This window comes from Trichechus manatus, unplaced genomic scaffold, assembly GCF_000243295.1.
Source record: "Trichechus manatus latirostris isolate Lorelei unplaced genomic scaffold, TriManLat1.0 scaffold00175, whole genome shotgun sequence".
In the NCBI taxonomy this organism is placed as follows: Eukaryota; Metazoa; Chordata; class Mammalia; order Sirenia; family Trichechidae; genus Trichechus; species Trichechus manatus.
The window spans coordinates 1,143,598-1,169,878 of NW_004444111.1; the positions used below are offsets into that span (position 1 = coordinate 1,143,598).

The 26,281-nt window shown below is 35.7% G+C and overlaps 1 protein-coding gene across 9 annotated transcripts in view; it reads left to right on the forward strand.

Moving 5' to 3' along the window:
• Window positions 1-26,281, forward strand: part of NOL4 (nucleolar protein 4) — a 392,270-nt gene that overhangs the window by 79,061 nt on the left and 286,928 nt on the right. For 6 of the 9 annotated variants that reach the window (XM_004386883.1, XM_023741173.1, XM_004386884.1 and 3 more), the window contains exon 2: window positions 5,499-5,648. In XM_004386883.1, coding sequence (XP_004386940.1) covers window positions 5,499-5,648 — 150 coding nt within the window. Of the gene's footprint in view, window positions 1-5,498; window positions 5,649-6,608; window positions 6,650-26,281 lie in introns of all 9 variants that reach the window. The other 3 variants (XM_023741176.1, XM_023741174.1, XM_012558548.2) reach the window with 1 other exon arrangement.

The window sequence follows — 26,281 nt, forward strand, 5'->3', positions numbered from 1 at the left end:
TTTCCTTCTCAGAAAGGGCCCATGGAGGTTTATTTATTTATTTTCCTGCATATTTTAGGACATCACCCCCAACACTGTCTCTTTATAGAATAAGCTTACTCTTATATTTGAAGGATACACATTATCTGCAACAATAAAGTAACGACTAACTTTATTGAACCTTGCCTTGGGAGTCAGGAAAAGCTTTTTGGAAGACTGGACATGTAAGGGAGCCCTGGTGGCACAGTGTTTAAATTGCTAGGCTGCAAACTGAAAGGTCAATGTTTTGAACCCACTAGCTGCTCCTGGGGAGAAAGGTGTGGCAGTCTGCATCCATAAATATTACAGCCTTGGAATGATTACAGCCTATGGGGCAGCTCTGCTCTCCTGTAGGGTCACTGTGAGTCGGAATCAACTCAACAGCAACAGGTTTGGATTTGGTTTGGACATGTAAGATAGGTCTTGATGGGTCAATAAGAATTTACCAGTTGATGAAAAACATTCTAAGGGGAAGGCAGAGAATATTGATTTATTAATTCATTAATTTATTACTTCATCCTTCAAAAATTATAATCCATTTATTTTCAGTTTAGTAGAATTCTAGATCCTTTTGACATAGCAGTGAACAAGACAAACATAGTTTTGCCTGCATACAGCTTAGATTCTAAAAGGGAAGGCATGAGTCATGAGTTAGGAAGTCGAGAAGTTCATTGTAGTTAGAATGATGGTTTATGTATTGGGACTTTGAGAGATAAGGTGGTATCGGTAAGTAAACCGGAGAGCAATTAAGAAGATTTAAATGCATATTAAATTAATGAACTTGAATTTTATTACATTAGCGTTGGGAGTCTAGTAGAAATTTATAAATCATAGTTGATTTAGCCATTATTTTTAAGGAAGATTATTTTGGCAATTTGAAGACAGATTGGAACAGGGATAAATTAATGGAACAACAACAAAAGAGATTACTATTTCCATAGTCTAAACCAGGATTGGCACAAAAGTCAGTACATGTACTACCTCTTCACATTCGTGACCCTTTGTAGACAGTGATAATCCATCAAAGCTCTCTTCTTCACTATGATGGTTAACTTTATGTGTCAACTTGGCTAGGCTACAATTCCCAGTAGTTTGACCAAACACTAGTTCCTGTTCCATAATATAATCTAATGTAATTTGTAATGCAGTTACGTTCCATAAAATAATCTTATGTAATATAATTAATCAATTCATTGAAAAGGGATTTCCCTAGGGTGTGCTCTGCCTCCAGACTATAAACAGATATTTTGGCAGAACTTTACTGTGCACTCTTCTCATCACCTGACCTATGGCTCTTGGGACGAAAGCCTTTAGATTTGCCAGGCCCCCTTCAATCATGTGAGCGAATTCCTTGAAGTAAATCAATCAATCTCTCTCTTTCTCTCTATATATGTATTGGATTCTTGAGGAAGTATAACAAATTTTGGTATATAGATCTTACTTGCATACCTCACTTGCTAAGTCTTCATTTACTTTCCACTGAAATACTGTTGTAGGTCTTAAAATTACTTTAGAAGTTCTTTCTTTCTTTCTAGAAAGTTAGTTACTACTAAGTCAGTTACTACTCTCAGAATTTTCCTAAGATAAATTCCTTTTTTTTTTTCTTCTGAAATTGTAACTCACAAGATTGACTTCTAAAACTGTAAAGCTTTAAACTTTTTTAAAAAATCCTTTTAGTATTTCCTTCCAACTACACTCATGAGTTACACTCATGAGTTATAGGTTATTGACCATGGGCACTATATATCTTTTGTTCTATTATTATTTTTTTTTGTCATTAAGGTTGCTCATTTTTTATTTATCTTGCTCTGGTTCCTAGCCCCAAAGGTATAAAAGGGTTTTAGGTAATGATTACTCCCTTTATTTAAGAGGAAAAAGCAAGGAAATACAATTGTACTTGTAAATCACAACCAAATACTGAATTACCCAAAATGATGACCAAAAAAGACAGCTGAAATTATTAAATTTTCAGATGAACCTTAAACTTTATATTATACAATCAACTTAGTTTTCAAGGAGAAAAAATTAGTTTTCCCCTTTTTCTAGGTAAACCCTGGTGGTGTAGTAGTTAAGTGCTATGGCTGTTAACGAAAAGGTCGGCAGTTTGAATCCACCAGGCGTTCCTTGGAAACCCTATGGGGCAGTTCTACTCTGTCCTATAGGGTCGCTATGAGTGAGAATTGACTCGATGGCAAGGGTTTTTTGTTTTTTTGAATTTTTTACATAAACGGTTTAATAGATGCTAGTATAGTGAAATAATGAAAAGATAGAGAATCACTCAGCCTAAATAATAACCGATTGTTCTCTTGTTGTTATTGTGTGCCATCAAGTCAATTCCAACTCATAGCAGCCCTGTAGGACGGAGTAGAACTGCCCCATAGGGTTTCCTAGTCTGTAATCTTTACGGGAACAGACCACTAGGTCTTTTCTCTCTTGGAGACTCTTGTGAGTTCCAACTACCAACCTTTTGATTAGCAGTCTAGCACTTTAACTATTGTGCAAACAGGGCTACTCTACTGGTTGATCAGTACCTCAGAATTGAAAGTTATTTGTGCTTTAAGGATAGCAACAGTAAGTGTCAGGGAAGTGTGTAAAGTCCCCCCATAAGACAATATCTAAAAAGTAAAGCTCATTTTGCCAGTGTCTACACATACGGCCAAGCACTGTTTTTCCAGACTTTGTTGTGCTGGCAGAGATTGGCTCCTAGGAATGTGGACTTTTGTTTGTGCTGGAGAGAAGATGAATATGCTATGTAAATAATTGTAATTATCTTCTCATTGAAGAAACATAAGCTTGGAACTCAATAGTGTGTTCTTGGGTAAATCATAAGTTTTGGAAAGAAATAGGATGAAATTTCCTCTGCTTTTGCAACTGAATTGCTGATAAAAAAATAAATTTCATATAGGTTTGCTTTTCACAGAACATTTTTTTAGGTTGAAGTACAAATTTACTTCATTTTTTTCGTTATGCTAATTTTACTTTGTACTATCTTTTCTTTTCCTTGAAATATTGTTTCTTTAAACTTTTACAGGTTATATCTTTGTCTTATTTAAAATATAGCCAGTAATTAACACATTAGATGTTAAAGAATGCTGGGAATTAAAAGTTCTTAACTTGGTTTAAAAACATATTATTTTATGTATAATTAGGTTGATTTTCTTTACCAATTAATACATAAAATCAGAGTTTTTAGCTGAAAGGTTTCTTACAGATGTTTTATTGTTTTTGTTGTTTGTTTGCTGTTATGAGGAAACTAAAGCCCTAGGAATCAAATGGTTGGATCTTCCCCAAAGGTTAAAAAGAGAGTTTAGGGCTGCAGAGACCACTTTGAAAATTAGCACATTCTCCTTGATTGAGCGTGGGGAAAGTGTGTTTTCGCTCCTTGCCTTTTCGTTTTAATAAAGATGACTGCTTGAGCTCAGGAGGCTTGGGTTTAGATCCCAGCACGGCCTCTTATTACCTGGTGATTTGAGAAGGTTACTTAAATTCTCCTTGCCCAGGTGTGCTTTCTGTCTGTAAACTGGTAATAGTAATAGTGCCTACTCCAAAGAGTTGCTACAAGGAGGAAGGGACCAGGCACGGGGGCTTCAGCGTGCTTGACTGCCAGGACCCGTGCAGGTTCAGTTCCCAGCAGCTGCTGCTGCTCTTTTCTCATTCCTGATCGCCATAGCTTCTGCTTCATCTCTCAATTTCTCTCTTTCCTTTTCTCTCTCTCCCTATTTTTTTTTTTTTAATTGGTCTCATTCACTTCTTTAAACCAAAAACCAAAGCAAACCAGGGGCCCTCGAGTTGACTCCGACGCGTGTTTTCCCGGGCGCCATTTTCTAATCTGCTAACAGTTTCCCGACTGATCGATGCTGTCCTTTGGACAGCCTCTCTCTGCTCTCACTACATATTGGTCTTGTGTCACAAGGCAATGAGGTATTATCCATGGGGCCCAGTACAGAGGAGGAGATGCCTCAAGATGTGAGAAAGGTCTGAAGCCTAATGAGGAATAGCAGGCATCAGTACACATAATGCGTGAGGGAGCACCGCGAATTGAACAGAGGGAAAATGTGTGACTGGCCTAACATGCATCTTCATAGTATATGATTATTTGAATATGCTGCTTTAGGCACTGCTACTTGCTGTTCAAAGATGCCCTTACCACTGACGGTATAATGATTTAGCACAAATTAATGTACTCTTGTGCTATGTGCCAGCAATTAATGGCTATGTCATATTACTTCAGGTTATGCCTCAGGGCCCAAATAAGAACACTGTGTGTGTGTGTGTGTGTTTGCAAGAAGATAACCTGTTCATGCTGCAGCCATGTAAGATTGAATTCCTTTCTTGTCTCATTCCAAGCTTATTTCTTATTCCTCTCTGCCATCCATGGGAACTCTTGGCTCTTCCCGGTATGTCCCGCTGCCAAAGCTTATGCTCTGCTTCAACTCCCACCCTTGTTGAATTATGTTTCTTCTAACAAGCTACCTCAGCAAGAGGCATTATCTTCATTCTCTGAACTCCTAAAGTACTTTGTTTGTAATTTTCATCATAATCCTCAAAATGACAATAGCCACAATTTATGGAGTGTTGACTATATGCCAATCATTGGGTTGAGTACTTTACATAAATTAATTCATTTAATTCTTACAATTCTATGAAGCAGATTCTATTATCCCTATTTTACACAGGAGGAAACTAAGATTTAGAGAGGCTTAAGTAATTTGCACAAAATACGCAACTGTTAAGTAGAAGATCTAGGAGTCACATCCAGATCATCCCCAGAGCTCATATTTTTAACACTTAAAGCATCCCGCCCTTAGTCTAATACTGATAGCATAGTAGGTGCATTTTCTTTTCTGGATTATAGGATGCTTTAGGGTAGAGACTCTATATTATTTGTTTTATTTCTCCATTGTATAAGTTCCAGGACCTAGCAACTCAATAAATATTGGTTGGATGAATGAATCAATATCAAGAAAAAAGTTACTGCAGGCAGTAAAAAAAAAAAAAAAAAAAATAGAATAACTTGGGCCTTAAAATGTATTTTTAAATAATTTAAAAAGTTATACTGATAGCTACAGATAAGTCACTATACGAACTTAAAAGATGGCATATATGGGTACGCATGAGTTTCTTAATATTAACTATGTCAACTGTCTTCATAGTCCTCAAAGTCAATATGTGAATAATGCATAAAATGACAAGATATTCATTCACTATTTTTTGGAGCTCTGGTGATGCAGTGGTTAAGACCTATGGCTGCTAACCAAAAGGTCAGCAGTTCAAATCCACCAGTTGCTCCTTGGAAACCCTGTGGGGCAGTTCTTCTCTGTTCTATAGGGTCACTGTGAGTTGGAATCAATTCGATGGCAACAGGTTTGGTTTGGGTTGTTTTTATATAGATGATTTGGTTCAGGTTATCAAAACAACTTTATGTGTTAAATGAGACAATTACTTTATTAATCTTATGCTTTGTTTTATTCTGTTTCCAGGATGGCGTGGGGGTAGATGAAAAGCTGTCTTTAAGGAGAGTAGCTGTGGTTGAAGATTTCTTTGACATTATCTATTCCATGCACGTGGAAACAGGGCCCAATGGAGAACAAATTAGAAAACACGCTGGACAAAAGAGAACTTACAAAGCAGTAAGTAAAGAAAAAAAAAAATCCTACATTTTGAAATTTGGTATTATGTATGCTTGTTAAAATAGGTTTAAGAGTTACATAGTCTATTTTGAACAGAAATTAGACCATATCATGGTTCTACCCAACATTTTAACTATAATTGTTACTGTTTTGAACAAATGTTCACTGAATGTATTATATACAATTTAAACCTGCTTCTAGCATTCTCTTACTATTTTATTTAAATATATAAAAAATGTGGTAGTTCTAGTCAAATGCCCACAAATGGGAAGATATGTTCGTGTTATATATCCAGTGTATCATAACATGAATTATGGACTGGAACATGCAAACTTTGGTGCTACCACTACCTTCTTAACATTCCTTTTCCTCCAAATCATATTAATATGTTTGAGTATTTTCTATTTAATGCTTATAATCATATGGATAAGGACATTTTATGTACTTTTCGTGTCACCATATATTAAATACATTTGTCCTGAAGGGTATGCATTTCTTAATTTTCCAGAATGCACTATTAAAGGTTATGTATTATTTTCATAGAACTAAAGTGCTTGAATGCTTAAAAATGAAAATATATAATATTTTATCATAAATTATGTGAAAGGCAGATTTAATGAACTGTTAGTGAGATCTATGTAGTCAGAATGGAGTTATATATTATTTCTAAAGTTTCTAAATATATTTACAGTTTGATCTAGACACTTTTATCTAGTTTTTTATTTAATTAAATACTTATTAAATCATCTTACTGTAAATATTTCATCCTTTCTAGGAAAAGTGAACAGTAAATTATTATTTTCCAATATGAGCAAAGTGTACATCAGAAGTAATTTACTAGCAACCAGAATAATATCCTTTTTTAGAATTCTTATTAAACTTTGCTTTTGGCTACCTTTATATTAACTGTTTTTAGTTATATTGATACACAATATCAGTCTGGATCCATTTTTTTTTCAGATACAGAAAAATGTGTGAAATGCTCAAAGTTTCAAATACAGGTACATATGTTTGAAAATTAGCTACTGAGCATAAGAAATAGCTTCTTTTCCATAACTATTTTTTGCTATATTGCCAGGGTCATATTGAATCTTTGTAGCTGCATAATAACCCTTAATACATGTTGTATTTTTCCCTCTTCTCTATGGTTTTGTTTCTTGGCTGTTTCCAAATTGCATGGTTTGTGGGCAGGCACTATTGTAAGTTTCCTTACATATTCTGCCACATAAACTTTCTTTTAACTTACACATCCTAGAAGACATTCTTATCATGACTAATGATAATGATATAGCTTCCTGAGATATTTTTATATAGACTAATATTACTGAACATACTCATTTCGCTTGTCTCCTAAGCCAGGGTTGTATATCTGGACCTTAATAAGAAAAAAACTATATATTGATCTACTAATATCACTAACTGTGTACGCTGATGATAATTCATTTTCATGAAATAGCTACCTGAACTTGATAGGACTTTGTAAGGTGGGAATATAGTATAAGTTCAATCGTATGTCAATGAAAAATTGTGTGTAAATGAAGCAATGAATACATAAGTTCAACTGTATGTAAATGAAAAACAAAGCAAATGGCTTCATTGTCAGTGGTAGTGTGGTAGCCAGACCTGTTTAGGTGCCAAAAGCAATTTAAAATAATTTAATCTTAGAAATACACTTATTAGAGACTTTTAATTAAAGTGGAAACATGAGACAATGGCCTAGACCCAAATCTACTACTCTGTTTTCTTAAATGAAATGTAGAAAATGTGATCCGTTGCTATTACACATGCTAACAATTTCCAATAGATTGGTAGAAATGTTTCCAACATCTATCATTTTGCATTAACATTGTGAAGACATGTTCTGCATTTTGACATAGGTATACCAACTTGGAAAATATAAGCAGTATCTGAAACATTCTTTCCCTCTTGAGATCCTTCTTTCTCAAGTTTATTTTTTATTTCCACATATAAAGGGTTCTCACCTTTTCCTAACATCAGGAAGTTTTTTTCTGGCCTATCCTTTTGCCCTCTGGTATCTCTCAGTTGAATCCTAATTAGGAAACTTTTCCATTTTAAGGAGTAGTAATTTACTGTAGAATAAAGAACTACGGCAATGCCAGCAAAACTGTGGCCATGAATCTACAATGAATTTAAGTATAATGTTAAAAATTGATATAAATGTTCAATTAATGGGGCATAAAACTAAATGCAGTTTTAAATGGAATGGTTTAGTGCTATAAGGACCTTAGATTATTGGGTCAGAATTTAGCTCTCGATACTAACGCTGGAATTGGCTAGTCATTGATAGAACTAGCTAGATACCTATTGTAATTATAATGGTTCCCATTAAGTTTAAGATTTTTTTTCCTACTCCTAACACATTAGCTTATAAAGCATGCATGATTATGTTTATTGACCTTCTTTTCCTCTGTTTTTCACCATGGCCAAGAAACCATACTTAAACAACTAATCATTAAAGTCTGTCATATTGTCTTAATAATATTACCAATAGATTTAGTGGCCATTTTATTTACTTAGCCTTTTTTGCAAATCTTCTTTCTGTGTTTTCACTCTGCAGGAAATGGTGGTCCTGTAATATTGAATTAACTTTTGAATGCTATTTGGTTTTACCTATCTGCAGTATGTCATTCCTTGAAATATCTAGGCATTATACCGCTTAAATTTTATTATAATCTGATTTGAATATAGATACAATTGGAGGATATGCATTCTATTACTCATGAGCTCTTTTGATAATCCACATAAAATGACACATTTAGGAATATGTAAAGGCTATCATGATTAATTTTTTTTTACATCACTATTGCATTCTTTTAGGTCTTTCCTTTTTCTGCATTTGTCTCCCCGAGAATATTGTTACTGGTGCATTGAATGTGTCTCCTTCAGTATATTTGACTACAGTCAACTCTTGATTATCTGCATTAACAGAGTAGAAAAAAGGTGTGGAACATTCAAATATCACTTATATTTGTACTTAAAATATATCTTTGCACCAAAAATTAAATGTAGGTATGCTTAGCAATTTGGAAAGTCACTACTAAATTAATGCTGTAACATTAAAAAAAAACATGATGGGATTTGTCTAGTCTTCCAGTCCTTAACTCTTCCTGAATTCCACTCCAGGGAATACACCTCTGTTCTCTGGCAGTCTTTTATCATTTGTCTTTTATCACAGGCTAAGCACAGATGCCATTTCAGAAGCGTTTCTTAAGTCGGGGTTTGATTAAAGGATAGCGTTTCAGAGCTCTTACTTGCTACAAGTAAATTAAGGGTAACCGTTGAAAATCCAGGAATTAAGGGAAGGTTCTTATCAATAGAGAGAACAATCTGCATGTGTGTGTGTGTGTGTGTGCGTGTGTGTGTGTGTACAAGCACCTCACCCACCCAACAAACCACACTCTGCACATACAACTGGTAGTGCAATATCGTAAAATTACATACATTTTTCACGTGCATAGCCGCCAATGGTTACATTCATTTAATTCCGAGTGGTGAGTGTATGCTATAGCTAAAAGAAAATAGGCTTGAAGCCAGACAAACTGACTGTTTCAGATTTCAAACCTAGCATTTCTATCTGGGTGACTTTGGGCAAATTATTTACTTTTTGTCTTCTCATCTTTAGAGGGGCATAGCAGTATACACTGCGTGGTGGAATAAATAAATTAATATGCATAAAGTAATGGACATATTGTAAAGTTTTGATTATTTCTCTTTCTTATCCAGTCACTACTCATGTTCCAGGCACAAGGACAAACAGGACAATTGACATAGCTTTATCATTTGCCTTAATTGCAATTATGGATATAATATCCTCTGCCTGCCTTTATGCCACTTTTGGGAGATAGGAATAGTAATAACTAGTAATTATAGTTATAGTACTAATAGTAATAACTTTTCATGCATCCTTTTTTGTGAATCTGATAAATAGTTCTGTCTCTGGAAGTCTTGATTAGTTTAACTTTTACTCAAGGTTTGACTTGGTTGAAGAAAAACACGAGAGAAGGACAGAATTCCTGTGGCTAAAAGCTCTTCTGCCAGATGAAGTTTCTGAGAATTTCAGTTATTTCATTTCCTTTTTCCAGAGTTTAACTATGTCTGTCAAACTAATTACCTGAATTTTTTTTTTTTACTGGCTCTCTTTAAAGAGTTAACTTTCAAAATAAATGGACTTTTTTTCTGGGGACATACTGTGGAAAAATAACATGTTCATGCAGAATTTCTAATGTTCCTACTCTGAAAACTAACCAGGAAAATCTTTTATTCTATCAGATTTAGAACACTTACCCTTAAAACTAGTTAGTAGTAGTTTTTTGTCCTGCTGTTTTTATAAATGCCTATTGGTTCGGCCTATCCGTATCTACTGCGTAATAGGATATTTTAACTTGCAGTGGTTTCAGCGACTTTGTTATATAAAAATTCTCGGAATTTTTGTGAACTGAGAATGAGACTAATGAGCCAAACTGACTGCCATTGTGGTATGAAAAAATAGCACTAAACTGAAATTCAAGAGCTCTAAACAATTTATTTAACCTCTTTTTGGCTCAGGCCTCGATTTCCTCATATGTTAAATGAAGGGACTATATTTCTGTTTTCTTCAAACTCAGAAAGAATTATAGCAATGACCATGGTATGTAGGGGCCTCTACTGTGCTCGGGGACAAAATGAAAACAGTAACCAAAGTGAGCAATGTGGATGGCATAAGGACTGTTCAAACATAGGGAATGCATTTTGCTCTTATGAAAGCAGATGGGCCAGGCTGATAAAGCATAGCTCAGAGATAGAAGATTTGAGCTCATTTATTTTCTGGTGAGGTCTCCTATACATCATGATCATAAGAATAATCGTAAGAAGGATATGCAATCATTGGATTTCATATTTCCAGGATCTTAACTTGTAATCAAAGAAGGAAAGCCATAAAATGGACTGTCAAATGTCAGCAATCTTATACTGCTGTCCATTTTTGCCAAAGTTATTGTCATAATCTAAACTGTATTATCAGTGGGAAGCTCCTTAAGTTATAGTGTGCCTTTAAGCTGCAGTGCAACAGATGTGGCCACCCGCAATTGTATTTATCTTGACCTGACTATGATGACTATGCTACTTACTTATTTATCGTTTTTCTTGTGCTGTCTTTTTATGTAAACATAAATGTTCTCCTCAGTGTTGCTCATCTTACAGCTCTATAGTTTCAGACAGGGGTTATAGGGTTTATTGGTTTTGCGTGTTGATATAGGGGTTATCTATAGAGTTTTGCGATTACTGCTGGGAAGGCTTTGCTCCCCATACATAGTTCACTTCCCTATCACAGTGCCTCAAATTTTACAATTAGAATTTAATTTATTTGATATAAACCATGGACCCCCATAGCTTTATATAAAATTCAAATATCCTTGTGTGAGAAAAACTATAGAATAAATTAGGCTGCTAACAGTCATTGACACTTTATATGATCACTGTACAAGTTTGTTTCTGTCTCCCACCTCTAGCTGAGTTTAACTCAAGAGTAAGGAGGGATACATAAAGGGCATGTCGGACATTGAATAGATAAATCTATTAATTCTCATAGAATCTGCCTGATTTTTGTGTAAGACCTAGTGTGGCTTTATGCATAACAGTCTTTGGCATGTGTTTGACAGTTAGATGTTGAGAACTCAGATTATCAAGATGAGGACGAAAAGCCTCAACTAACCTCTTTTAAAAATATTTTTACCGTTTCCAAAGCCAACTCTTCAGACTTAGATTAGACTGGACTATAAGACATAAAATGATACTCATTAAGAAAGTGCTTCTTAGCTTAAGTAAATACATGAGACTAAATGGGCAGCTCCTGTTTGGAGGCGAGATGAGAAGGCAAAAAGGGACAGGAGCTTGTTGAATGGACACGGGAAATCCGAGGTGGAAAGGAGGAGTGTGCTCTCACATTATAGGGAGAGCAACTAGGGTCACATAACAATGTGTGTATAAATTTTTGTATGAGAAACTAACTTGCAGTGTAAACTTTCACTTAAAGCACAATTAAAAAAATAATAAAAATCTTTATTTTATAAGAAAGAGAATGTATTTTTTAATGAAATAGTTTTTAAAAAGATAATATTATTGTGCTGAAATAGATGGAAAAGATTAGGTTAAAAAACTATGAAAATAGACTTCTCAAAAAAAGTGCTATCTAGGCATGATTCACTAATTGAGCATAGAAATGCTGTATACTTGTGTCTCCTCCCACTCCCTTTTAATATTTTGGAATTTTTTCTTTCTTGCCACAGACCCAGGTGCATACATAGGGTATTTCAGAGGCAAAAGTGTGAGGAAAATATTCTCTGGGGCTTAGAAATTAATTTTTTGCGGGTAAAGCATCTTCTCTGACCTAATGTAAAAAACAAAATCAAAGAAAAATAATGCAATAAATGAACAAATATAGGTCTTTTTCTTTATGTAGATGACATTGTTTCATTTTATTACTAAAACTAGAGTGACTTAAATAAACCAATGTTCTAGTCTAACAGAGATAGGGGGAAAAAAAACCTTAAAATTAACTATTCCAAATCCAAATAATTTCGGTAGACATTCTCCAATATTAGACTCATTAATATTTGATAATGTTGTATAATAAATTAGTGATCTGGGGGTGTATTTTATAACCAGTTTATCTTGGAGCGTTTATCAGTAGAAAACGTTGCTTGAATGTGGATATTTTACAGATACTTTGTGAGGTTTTAATTTGTTTTCTTTTTTTCTTTTTTTATGGCCAGAGTAGATGTTTGAAAAACTGAACTGTCCCTGATGATAAGAGGCCATGTTTGTTTCTTATATCACAGCTTAGCAAAATGCCTGGCTTATAGTAGTTTATTGAAAGAAATAACTATCCACTTGTCTCTATGAAGTACCTGCTTTTTAAATTCCAACTAAATAGTATAAAGACGTTTCTATGGAGTAATAGTGAAATAAGGTCAGGGCAACCATCCGTGGCTGTAAGACTGTGTTGTGCACAACTGTTGTTTACAGTGAACAGCACCCCCTGGATTTATGCAACTGGTTTAGGAGCCCTGGTGGCACAGTGGTTAAGAACTCAGCTGCTAACTAGAAGGTCGGAAGTTCACATCCACCAGCCTGCTCCTTGGAAACCCTATGAGGCAGTTCCACACTGTCCTATAGGGTCGCTATGAGTCAGAATCAACTCAGTGGCAATGGTCCTATAGGGTCACTATGAGTCAGAATCAACTCAGTGGCAATGGGTTGGAGGTTCTGAATAAGGTAAAAAAATATTTAATATAATTTTCGTGGACAACTTTGATGCTCCACTAATGTTATCACCTTTTTAGGTAAGATATAAATACATTATTTACTTTCCCACACATATATATGACAAAAGTAAACATATATTGTTTTTGGGTGCCATCAAGTTGATCCTGGAAGTGACCCTATAGGACAGAGTAGAACTCACATGTATGTATATATGTGTGTGTGTATACACAGATGATTTCTAGATATTGTCTAGAACAGCTCTTAAATCTAAACATGGTACCTATAATATTAAATCTGTTTTTATGTTAGAAGAGTTCAACTGTTTTTGATAACTAAAAAAAATATTATTTAGACTAAGTCAGATGTATAAAACACCTCAGACGGGAAAAGTGTAAAAAAAAAAAAATAGTAGGATGAAAATTAAAGTTATTAAACAGCAATCCTAAAACAGAATAACAATGTGCTTCCTTTTATCAAAATTGATTCATTTCTTATATACATCTAGTTAGAGTCATCACAGATAGGCAGAGTAATAGTACAAATCCTTTACACTCAGAAGCTGTTTTTTATTAGTGGAGACAATCAAAAGGACATGATGGGTTGTAAGACATAAAAGCTCATCCAACCCAGTTTGTCATCAACTGATGTCACCGACACCATCATCACAATTTTCTTATTAAACAATATCGTTCTTGAATAGATATGTTTCTTGAAAGGGAGTTAGCCTTTTAGAGAAACGTCATTAACACTTTACAGCCAGCCTAATATATTGCTACTTCAGTGCACCCTAGTGGTGCAAATGAGCCAATGCAGCTTTTAGAAGTATTTACTCAGAAGGCACTTCCTTGGATCCAGAGGTTAATGTTTTCCTGGGTGCTGTGATGGTGTAATAAATAAAATCTCCAGAGTTTCTTAAAGTGTATGCATGTGTGCACTTGTTTAAAAAACTATATGTGTATTTAACTGGAATAAAATGTAACAGGAAAGATTTATAGGTTATGAGAGAATGGCATGAGGTAGTAGAAAGAGAATGGTACCAGCTTTAGTGTCATATTTCCACTCAATGGCAACGGGTTAGCGTCATATAGACTTGGGTTTCAATTCTGATAAGGCAAGTTCTGCAAGTGTGTTTTATACACCTGACTTAATCTGAATAATATTGTTTTTTGCCAAGTTATTACTTTGTAGGGTTGTTTTGAGGCTCATAAATAAGATATATAAAGGATATAACATAATTGCTTCAAACACAATAAACCAAAACCAAACCAAACCCATTGCCGTCAAGTTGATTCCAACTCATAGCGACTCTATAGGACAAAGGAGAACTGCTCCATAGGGTTTCCAAGAAGCAGCTGGTGGATTCGAACTGCTAACCTTTTGTTTAGCAGCTGAGTTCTTAACTGTGCCAACATAGAAAGATGATGTTTGTAAAAACTATGGCGGTGTCTGTGGGGTAACGGGTGTTTTAAACTGCTTTTTTCTATTAACTAGGTAATGAAAATTCTACTTTTTCTTTGTGTCGTCTGTGATCCTCAGTGGCCTGTGGATTACATCCTCCCATGTCTTCATTCATGACTTCGCCAGAATGGTGAATATTCTTCATGGGCTTTATGAACGGTAGTTTTAGTCATTTCACGGTAATTAAAGAGAAATTAGCCTTTACCTTTTTTTTTTTTTTAAATCTGTTTATCTGCTCTATTCTTCATCCTCCCCTCCATCCTCATTTTTGGGGGGAATGTTCCCTCTCAGTCAATACATACCACAGCCATATTTGAGCATGGCTCTGTGCTTTAGTCATAGTTACTGGGCAAGAAGAGAATGCTGAAGTAAACTGAGACCATGAATTAGCTACTGCTTGTGAGAATTTGAAATTTGGTCTAAGAAATTTCCTTCTTGATGTGCTTGTTCTCTTCAGTAGAGAATATATAAATGTGATATCTCTTGTCATACGGATACATTAGTTATATAATTATTCATGTTGTTTAAAGCAATATTTCTCAACATGGCATTGTGGGCTTTTGGGGCAGACAGCTGGCATTGCCACAGGTACTCCAGGCCATTTAATATTCCTAATTACTGTTACAGCAGCACAATCCCCAGTTACTGTGATAACCAAAATGCATCCCTGCTCTATATTTACAAACATCAACACCACAGTAAACACTTCTGTCAGTTGAGAGCCATTTCCTAAAGGAAACCATGTGATCATTACTCAGTAGCTCACAAAAATATTTTCATTATGTGTCAATTGTTGAATAACTCAAGAATTCAGACAAGGAATTCTGCATCCATAACGTGTTATTATCATCCCACAGGCTCTGCAGTTTGCCTGCACAAATATGTGAGGGCTGTGCAACTTACTGGACTTTCTAGCAGAGTGAAGTGTAACCTTCTCCATCTTCTTCCATGTTCCCTGGGATGGCTACTTCTTGCCTGCTTTGAGTGGCTAAATTGTGCAAATGGTTAGATGTGCTCAGCTGCTAACCAAAAGGTTGGAGGTTCGAGCCCACCCAGAGGCACCTGAGAAGGAAGGCTTGATGATTTACTTCTGAAAAATCAGCCACTGAAAACCCTATGGAGCACAGTTCTAATCTGACACACATGGGGTTACCATGAGTTGGTCTCGACAGCTGCTGGTTTACTGGTTGGAGTGACTGCAGCAACTATATTCTTAGCTGCCTTTTCCAAAAGAAATACCGTCTCCACACTGGCGAGCAGTGTGTAGGAAATGTAAACTTGAACACAGGGAGTTGCCAGGGAGTGCTTGGAACTTACCTTTTGAATGTGTGGATCAGTATTAGACCAAGGAGCTTGAATTCTCCTTCTCCCTTCAAACAAAAACCAAACCCATTCCCGTTGAGTCAATTCCAACTCATAGAGACCCTGTAGGACAGAGTAGAACTGCCCCGTAGGGTTTCCAAGGCTGTAAATCTTTACAGAAGCAGACTGCCACATCTTTCTCCCATGGAGCGAATGGTGGGTTTGAACCGCTGACCTTTTGGTTAACTGCTGAGCACTTAACTACTGAGCCACTAAGATTATTCATACTCTTCGGGAAAAATCAAGAGAGGAAGTGAATTTCTCAGACTTCTCATGTGTGTAATTGTATATTTTAATGTAGCTCTTCATGCTGCAAATAATTCTATAAACGTTTGGTTTGCTGAGTCACTTTATCTACCTGCAATATTTAGGGATTCTCTTTATTTTACTATTAGGAAAACATGTATGAAGAAAAACTTTTTCAGAGCCCATCTGCTAATTTTTTTTTTTTTTTTAGAATAAGAATCCTCTGTTGTGACAATCTGTTCCTTAGTGGAGTCAAATATTCTATCATAAGAAGGGACACAAAAATAGTACCCACAACTTTAGTGATACATTTCCAGTTTATTTGACTGTCTCTTTTTGATATTGTCAGATTTACTCAATTGCTGACTGTTTTTATTATTGTAAAATAAAGCTCAAAATAAAAGATGTTCATCATTGATAAAAAGATAAATTGAAATGAATAAAGTTCTTTCATGCCATATGGTACAAGGAAATGTGAAATGTAATCAATGAAGCAAAAACTATTTCTAATAAAAATGAGTTAATTATAATTCAGTTTCACTTAAACCACATTCTTTTTCTTGTTTGCCTGTGCTTTTATTGTCTAATGTATACTGATGTATCAACAAACTCATCTAATCTTATTCAGGGATGCCATTACCTCTATGTTTTTTTCCTCTTCTACCACAACCACCAGTTGCTGTCAAGTCAATTCCAACTCATGGCGACCCCATATCTTGTAGAGTAGAACTGCACTCCATAGGGTTTTTGATGGCTGATTTTTTTGGAAGTAGATCTCCAGGTCTTTCTTCCAAGGCACCTCTGAGTGGACTTGAACCTCTAACCTTTCAGTTAACAGCTGAGTCCCTTAACCATTTGTACCACCTAGGGACTCCTCTAGTGTCTTTATATCGTATAGTGAATTTCTGAGCCTTCGCTCAAGCTGACTGTGTGTTTCCCTTTTGTCTAGCGCCTGTTCACTTGTGCCTACCCCTGAAGGACACTGACTTCTTACCACTGCATTACATTCAATTTCACTCTTCTCACTCTTACTTTGACATTTGATACATTTGCCTCAAATCCTCAAATTGCTTTTAGTTGTCTGAAAAATTGACCTGAACTGTCTAAAAATATTCCTGCCTACTTTAGACCTCTTTTGGATTTGCCTACTTTCATTTTTAATGTAATCTCATACTCACTTTCTTCTCTCAGCCCCACAGCAAAAATCCATGGACTGACAGAGTGCATTCCTCTGCTTTGTTGTTGTTAGTTGCCGTCAAGTTGGTTCCGACTCAGGACGACCCCATGTGTGCAGAGTAAAAGTGCTGCATAGGGTTTTCAAGGCTGTAACCTTTCAGAAACAGGTCACCAGGCCTGTCTTCCCAGCACCTTTGGTTGGGTTCTAACTGCCAGCCTTTCAGCTAGTAGTTGAGTGCTTAACTGTTTGTGCCATCCAGTGACTCTCCTCTCTTTAGACTAGTGTTTTTTTTCATTGCCTGTCATAACCTATAGGAGCCCTGGTTGCGAAGTGGTTAAAGCACTCAGGTGCTAACCAAAAGGTTGGCGGTTCAAAGCCACCAGCTGCTCCATGGGAGAAAGACGTGGCAGTCTGCTTCTGTAAAAATTATAGCTTTGGAAACCCTATGGGGCAGTTCACCTCTGTCCTTTTGGGTAGCTATGAGTCGGCATCAGCTTGATGGCAGTGGTTTGGTTTTGGGTATCATAACCATTAGTGGGATGTCATGTCAATTTAGTGGGTTGTGATTACTTTTAAAAAAATGAAAGAAAAGAGGATAGAAATGATTGATGTTATTATATAAATGTGTATATGTGCTGGTTTATGATTTAAAATAAACCTGTGCTATTTATACTTGTGCTATTGGTCAAAAAATTGGAAAACATCACTTTAAATGGGCACTGTGATTTCATATTGCCTGCAGACTGCCCAGTGATAACTTCCACCTACTCTGCCTCGCACTTCTGCTCTTCTTCTATTCTTAGGTTTTCCTGACATAACAATTTGTTTCAAAGTTTAAATTATCTTCAAGCGCATACTGCATTCATCTTAGTTAAATGTATCCTTTAAGGTTGCCAGATCAGAAGATAAGAATACAGAATGCCCAGTTACATTTGAATTCCAGATAAACAACAAAAATTTTTTTAAATATAACTGTGCTCCAAATAGTGTATATTTATCTGGAATTCAAATGTAACTGCACCCTGAATTTTATATAGTAACCCTACTCTTCTTTAAAAATCACCCTAGATTTCCCTGACAGGCTATCTCCCTTGACTAGATGAGAAAGGTAAAGGAAGGTTCTGAATGGGTGTGAAAATTGAATGCAGAAAATGATCAGCGAAAGAAAGAAGGAAAAGAAAAAGTGGACAGTGATAGGAACTGACAATAGCATGCTGGAGTAAATACTAATTGATCCAGAATCATAGCAAAACACATACTGCAGGACTGATAGGAAATCAAACGAAATGAGAGCATCCTAGACCAGGAGAGCAGTGGCGAATGTGGGATTGATGTATAAATCTAGCAGGATCCTGATTTTGATTGTGGGGCCATCATTAAAGCCTAGGAGGTCATTTGGTCATTTAACAGATTAGACGTTGGACAGATACAACATAGCACAGGATCTTTCCAAAGTAGTAGTTAGGGTTTTAAGGCAAAAATTGTTGAGGTTTGGAGTGAATGCAAATTTGATGAAGCAGGCCAAATATCTGGCTTAGTATCTAATTGATCATTGCTATGCATACACTTTTTACCTAAGAGTTTTTATGTTGAGTCTTGATCAAAGTATTTTTCAGAACCACTTCAAAATGAATTAAGCATTTAACAATAGGTAACGCAGTGGTTAAGTGACGCAGTGGTTAAGTGCTCAGCTGCTAACCCACCAGCCACTCTGAGGGAGAAAGATATGGCTGTCTGCTTCCCTAAAGATTACAGCCTTGGAAACCCTATAGGGCAGTTCTACTCTGTCCTGTAGGGCTGCTGTGAGTCGGAATCGACTTGAAGGCAATGAGTTTGGTTTGGTTTTTAAAAATAGGTCAGTCCAAAAATTTGGTATGTCCAGGTACATTGTATAGAACCATATCTAGCAATATTCAGGGATAATTATAGTGCCTATATTCAATATAGTATCTATATTCTATCTATATTCAATAGATATTTGTTGAATAAATAAATGTTTAGTTGACAAATATCTTTACCTTTGCAAGCATGTTTCCATCTGCACCTCCACCTATTAATTATTTCTTCTATAGAAGTATAATGATGTACACTGTTCATCTTTCCTCAGTGCATGAAATGTGCAAAGGAGAACCTATTTAAATATAAGAGCAAACTGTTGGCTAGGTAATTTAATTTTGTAACACATCTTGAAAAATGTAAGTATCACAGTTATATGCAATTTATCATATCAAATTCCATTCTGTTCCAAATGTTATAGTCTTTGCAAGCTTTTTTGGTGCTGTTTATTAGTCCTAAATTTCTCCCTTCAACTCTTTGCAAAGATGCGCAATATGTAAAACAGAGAAAGACGGAGAGGCCCTTGTTGAATTAGGAATGGTCTAACCCAGAGCCTAGACTTCCATTCTTTGGGTAGGGATCTCTCTGGAATGTAGTGTGCTGTTTTTATGAATCAGGACATATGTGTCTTTAATAACGTCTAGATTTATGGGCTGTGCTTAATTCTGTTTTAATTTTCATTGATTTTAAAAATAAATTTTCTATAGCTGCCTTATCCATGTGTGTACATTGCAGGTGGTTTGTGATGGGAAAGTTTTCTCAAATACAGTAAGACAGACAGATGTCACTGAGATCACTTCTAATTTAGTCTTTATTCATAATCAGAAAATGTTAGAAGTTCAGCCCCAAGGACACATTCTTCCATGAATGTACTGCGTGATATTTGGCAGAAAATTTGGTTTTCCTGTTTTTATTCCAGTAAAATAAAGGTATCATTGCTATTCTCTAAATTCATTTTAAAAACAGAAAGCAAAGGAGGTGATTTATATATATGTAATGTGATTATACAAATTTCTTTTTCTTTAAAGTTCGGTGTCTGAAAAGAACCACATTCTACTGAAGCATCAAGCTGTGGAGTAATGTAACTTTTAGTGAAAGTCAACATTCCCCTACCTATTCAAATGACTGATATTTAGTAATATTCATTTTTTCCTATGACCCTAATAAACTTAAGACAAAATGGCATCATTTTTGTTTATAAATCTTTTGGTTAGTTTATTTTTTGTTTTAAAAAGTGACTGTTAATAATCATTATTCACAATAGCATGTGATGTCTTTATTTTAGCTCATAATGTCTTTCTTTTAACCTCAAATCTTAGCCTGAGTATGGCTTCTCTACTGGTGAATTTCTTTTAGTAATTATAAGTCATGTTCCTTTAGAAATAAATAGGCAGTTATTTACATTCCTCTCATACATTTGACAAAAAGCAGGAGTCCTCTGTACTTAGTTCCTGGCTGTTAAAATGTTATGGCAGTATCGCAGAGCCATCATTGTAGTGATCTGCTCTGCTGGAACAGAACAGCTGGCCTGTTAATTTGTTCCAGGTGGAGCTCTGTATTGTTACCGCGTTGTCGGATGTGTTTCTTGTGGAACTTTGTAACCTGAGACAAGAGAGGAGCACTTGGCTGCCCCTTGTTTTCAGAAGGGTCACCTCAAACTGGTTAGAGCATTTTATATGTACAAAGAGCCTCACGATAGGGAACGTTTTATAAACGTTTTAGCATAATTAGCTTATGCCGTGAGGTTAATATTCCAACTCTTTATGGATGAGACAATCTTTCTCCTTTTTTTTTTTAAATTTTAATACTGATAACCAGGAGAGGATATAAGACATATGATGAAAGCAATGTGATCTGCAACCAGATTATCACATGTGAATCCTGTCAATTCTACTTGTTTAGAAATTACACAACCTATCTGAAGCTTGGTTTGTTAAATAGAGATGATAGTGTTGATGATAGTAATCTATTTGTAGGATATTGTGAGGAGTAAATGATATAATCCATGTAAAGTTCTTAGCACAATTCACCTATTAGACACTCATTTAATGGGAAGCTTAAACACAGGTGTACTGTTCTAGAAGTACTCCCTCCTGTGTAACATAGCCAAAGCAAGTGATAGTTGTCATATAATTAATGAGAACCTTAATTTTGAGAATTATCAGTTTGCTACCATTTTAGAACCAGAGAACTGCAGGTTTTTGTATAAGCAGAATAAATCTAGAGGGCCTTCCTATTGAAAATGCTTGGAAATGAAAACACAGTTTGCAATTAGAGAGGAAGGTTGCTTGGGACTGAGGAAAGAGGACATAGGACAAATAGCCCTGTTTTAAAATTCCTCTCTGTTATCAACTTTGTTCTCAATCTGCAATGCTTTGTGGCTTAAGGAAATAAACTTGCATTATGTAATTGTGAGACAAAACCAAAAACAAACTAACTGCCCTTGTCAGTTCTGACTCATGCTGACCCCACGTGTTGCAGAGTACAACTATGCTTCATAGTGTTCTCATGGCTGTGACCTTTGGAAGGAGATTGCCTTTCTTCCAGGGCACCTCTGGGTGGGTTCGAACCACCAGCCTTTCAGTTGATAGTTAGGTGCTTAACTGTTTGAGCCACCTAGGGACTCCTTAATTGTGAGACAGCCTGAATCAATACAGCAGAATAACTATTTATTAAATTGTTCTGATTAATTGATTAAGTTTTATAACTTCATATTTCTTTATGTATTCAGATCCATGTCAGAAATGTGATTTATTTCTGAAGTTAAAACTCTTAAGATTAAATATTAGAAAACTTTGGGGCTTGTATACTATCCAATTTAAAGGATGGTTTTTGCAAGTTATTTTAATTCTGTTGATTTTTTATTGCAGTTTTTTAAATAACTATACTTTGTTTTTTTTTTAATACCAGAACTGGGCTGGATTGAGGGGAGGATGGAAGGCACTCTAGAACTGCCAGTTTTGGCTTTATAATTGTAGGCCTTTTTGTAGTACCTTTTCTTCTTTCTTCAGAAAGGCAGAGGCATTAGCAAGGTAAACTGCTTATCTTCCTTTCAATTATGATACTTGCCAACGGACTTTTCAGAAATGTGTTCCCATCTTTTTTTTTTTTTTTAATTGTGCCTTAGATGAAGGTTTACAGAGCAAATTAGTTTCTCATTAAACAATTAATACACATACTGTTTCATGACATTGATTGCTAACCCTGTGACATGTCAACACTCACCCTTTCTCAACCCTGGGTTCCCCATTTCCATTCGTCCAGCTTTCCTGTCACCTCCTGCCTTCTCGTCCTTGACCCTGGGCTGGTGTGCCCTCATCTTTTTTTTTTTAACCGATAAATGGAAGATCAGTTGCATTGTCTCTTATGGGTCTTAATCCTTAGGCTGTCTTCAGGTGGATTGGTTTATCAGTATATTACTAAAGTAACACAATCGTTACTCTAAAGACCAGTTTTTTTGCTCAATCCACCAAAAGATGCTATACTTAAATTATTTTTATGTAGAAGTACTACAGTATTTTAATGGGAGAGTTCATTTCTACTTATTATGTATGATGATAATTTGATTTATTATCTTCTGCATTACTGACAAATTCCATTCCTAATAGATTTTCAATGTAATATTTTCATTGAAAACAATATCAATGTTGTCCAATACACAGAGGAATTAAAACCTTTAGAAGTGGAAAATAATGAAAAAGAATTACATTGTGCCAGTTTCCCCACCCTCCCACCATAACTAACTCAAAGTTAAAAAGCAACAAAAAAAAAGTTCTTCAGTCATAATTCAATTTTAAGGAAGTTTAACAGGTTCTGATTTTTCCTATGATGACTGCATTGATACTTTTAGATACTTTGAAATACACAATTAAAAGACATCTATTTTAGTGTCCCTTCTTTTCTTTAGCCTTAAGCATTTGTCAGGAGCCCCCGCATGGTGCAATAGTTTAAGCACTTGACTACTAACCAAAAGTGTGGCAGCTCAAAGCCACCCAGAAACGCCTTGGCAGAGAGACCTGGCAGTCTGCTTCCAAAAGGACAGCCTTGTAAACCCTGTGGAATGCAGTTCTACTCTGCACGCATGGGGTCACCATAAATCAGAATCAACTCAACAGCAACTGGTTTGGGATTTTTTGGCTTAAGCATTTGTTTAATCTGTCTGTTGAGTAAGTCAGCAGTGATCTATTCAATTTATAGAAACAGACCAGGAGTTGGGAGATCTAAGTTTGTATTCTAGTTCTTTATCGCTCCCTCTGCTGTGAAACATTGGCAATTCATCCCATCTCTTTATACCAATTGACTCATCTATCAAAAAATTGCCATATCTGCTTTAGCCATTTTCTAAAATAATGAATGGCAAGCATAAAGTGACAAGCATATAAAGCTTTATATAAATGTAAGAAAAGAAGTCTGAATCCATAGAAAATAAAATTTCTAAGAAATAGATGTTTCGTAATTATTTGCCTGATAAATAACGTTAGGTCATTAGTTTATAAGGTTCCATATGGCTACATTCGTTGCATTTTGCTTATTACTAACCAGATGCAGTGTTTCTGTATTCATAAATAAGTTCTGAGGAAGTATTCTCTATCTTTCCCAAACACAAAGACATTTCTAAGAATACATTCGCAAATGAAGTATTGTCCTCATCATTCTAGCATATGTTCTGTACTGTATATTCAAAGTCCAATTTCTATGCAAGGAACAGAAACGTGGTTAGATTTGAAAAGGAGGCCAAGGAAATAGACATTTATGACTGATTATAACATTTTATACAATTAACTATAGTGTCGTAGAATGGTATTTCAAGTATCTAGATCAAAACATTAAAAAATTTTCATTCCTTACTTCTAGGCTTTGTTTGCAACTGTTGTTACATACTTTTTGAAAGATGCTACAACTGTAATTGTATGGTGATTTCATGGGAAGCCTAGAAGAACTCAGTGCCCCTGGGTTTTATCATGACTATTCCGAGCATCCGTTTAAAGATGATTTAGAATTTCAAACATTCATTTTCACTGGGGCTGGGCCAGAGGGCATTTAGCCCAGGACTCGTGTTCCAGAGTCTTCACGTGTAGGCTTTTGGTGTTATCTCCAAATGGGGTCACAGAGGGATACTGACAGGATACCGACAGGATCAAATGTTGGTATTTCACCACACATTACTTGTTAAATATCATTATTCAGATAAACCACAATTTAAGAACTTTTTTAGAACGTTTCTTCTTTTTAAAAAAAGTTCTGAAAACCTTAGCAATAAACATTGCCTGGACCTTTGAATTTTGGAAAGATCTTGGAGGAAAGATTCTAGATCAGGAAAAAGGAATGCTTTTTCCCTCTCCACCTCCACAGCAGGAGAAATACTGTCCCGGAAATGAATGCAAGAATGGAAAAGCCTGTTAGGAGCATCTGTTGTCCCTGTGTCAAAGAAGACTCCCATGTCTGAGCAGAGCCCCAGTGAACATGAGGCAGGGAAAGAAAGACTCGAGGGGTGTGGGATACCTGGGAAGGTCTCCCCATAAACTCCCCATATATAACATATAATGACATGCCAAGAGCCACCGCAGAAATAACGTGATAAAATACTTGCTAAAAAACATTTTCTATTACAAAGTGATACTCTGTATAATTTCTCTCTTTCACACACACATGTAAACACACACATGCTACACATGAATATAAACATATCTGTGACAATTCATGTACTTATTTTTCAGAGCCAATCTATAAATGTGATATGATGAATAATGATTCCAAGACAAACTGATTTGGAGCAAGTGCGTCTAGGACAAATCATACAATTGAGTCAGGTCGAATGATACGTCTGTCTAGGAGGAATTCCTGCACGAGTACTTTATTAACTTAGGAAAACGGCAGATTGAATAGAGGGTCAGGACCATGGAAGTCAATGGAGCATCTCTTCAACTCCGCCACTTACCTATTTTTCAATGGAGGGTACTCCTGTATATAAGTGGAGAAGATTTAATAGAATCCCTCTGTGAAAATCAATGGAGCATTCTTTTCAAATCCTGTCTGTTAATGAATTTACTGGTCAGCCCCATCAGTTCCAATGGACTATAACCCCATGTGAGATAAAATATAAAATATAGGGACTGAAAATGCTTCATAGCCTTTTTTAAAATTATATTTTGGTGAAAATATACACAGCAAAACCCACTCCCATTTCAGTTTCTAGACATAATGATCAGTGACAATGGTTACCTTCTTCACAGTGTGTCAACATTGTTTTATTTCTGTTCTAGTTGTTTCACTTCCATTTACTTAATCTCCCTGCCCCCCCACCTTCTCATCTATTCTTTAAAATAGCTGTTGAGCCTTTGGTCTTAAATAATTTTTTTTTAAAGATATGCAATACTCAAGGGTGACAGTCGGGCTAAACTGTTAATTAGTTTAAAGGCAACTTCAGGAGATAGTTTCAATTTAAAGTTTGAAGAGCAACTCAGGGTCATAGTCTCAGGGACTTCTCCAGCCTCAATAGGTCCAGTAAGTCTGGATTCTTTAATAATCTGAAGTTGGGCTCCATATCCCCAGCCCCCCCTTTTTTTAATCAGAATTCATCTATTGTGTTCCTGATCAGAACATTCAGCAGTGATATCGAGGCACCACCTAGTTTTTCTAGTCTCAAGGTGGAGGAGGCAGTGGTTCATGTAGATAATTAGCCCTGTAGTCTAGTTCCTTCTCTGATTCATGGGTTTCCTTCTTTTTATTTTGTTCCAGATGAATAAAGACCAACAGTTGTATCTTATATGGCCACTTGTAGGCATTTAAGACCCCAGGCACTACTCACCATACTGGGAAGTATAATATAAACTTTAGGAACTATATTATGCCAACTGACTGGATTGTCTCATAAGACCATGGTCCTAAGCCCCCAAACCAAGACCACTAATCCAATGAGGTGATTGGTTTATGTCTAATTAGTATAAGCAAATGTAGCCACCACCTTGTTTTTTTTTTTTTTTTTGGTTCTTTGTTATTGTTGAAAAACCACACACAGCCTAGCATTTGCCCATTCATCCCTTTTCCCTATGTACAGATTCTTGACATCAGTTGTATCAGTCATGCTATGCAAACTTCATTAGGTGCCACTTTTCCCATTTCTATAAACAAAAAGTTTTTTTATTTTGATGTGTAGGATTGTTAGTTTCATTTCTGGTTACTTTAATATTCACATCTATTTTTCTAAGTTTAAAGCAGTCTTTTATTTCTTTATACCGCCTTGGCTTCCTCTCCATATGAAAGATCTATAACTACATTTTTTTTTTTTTTT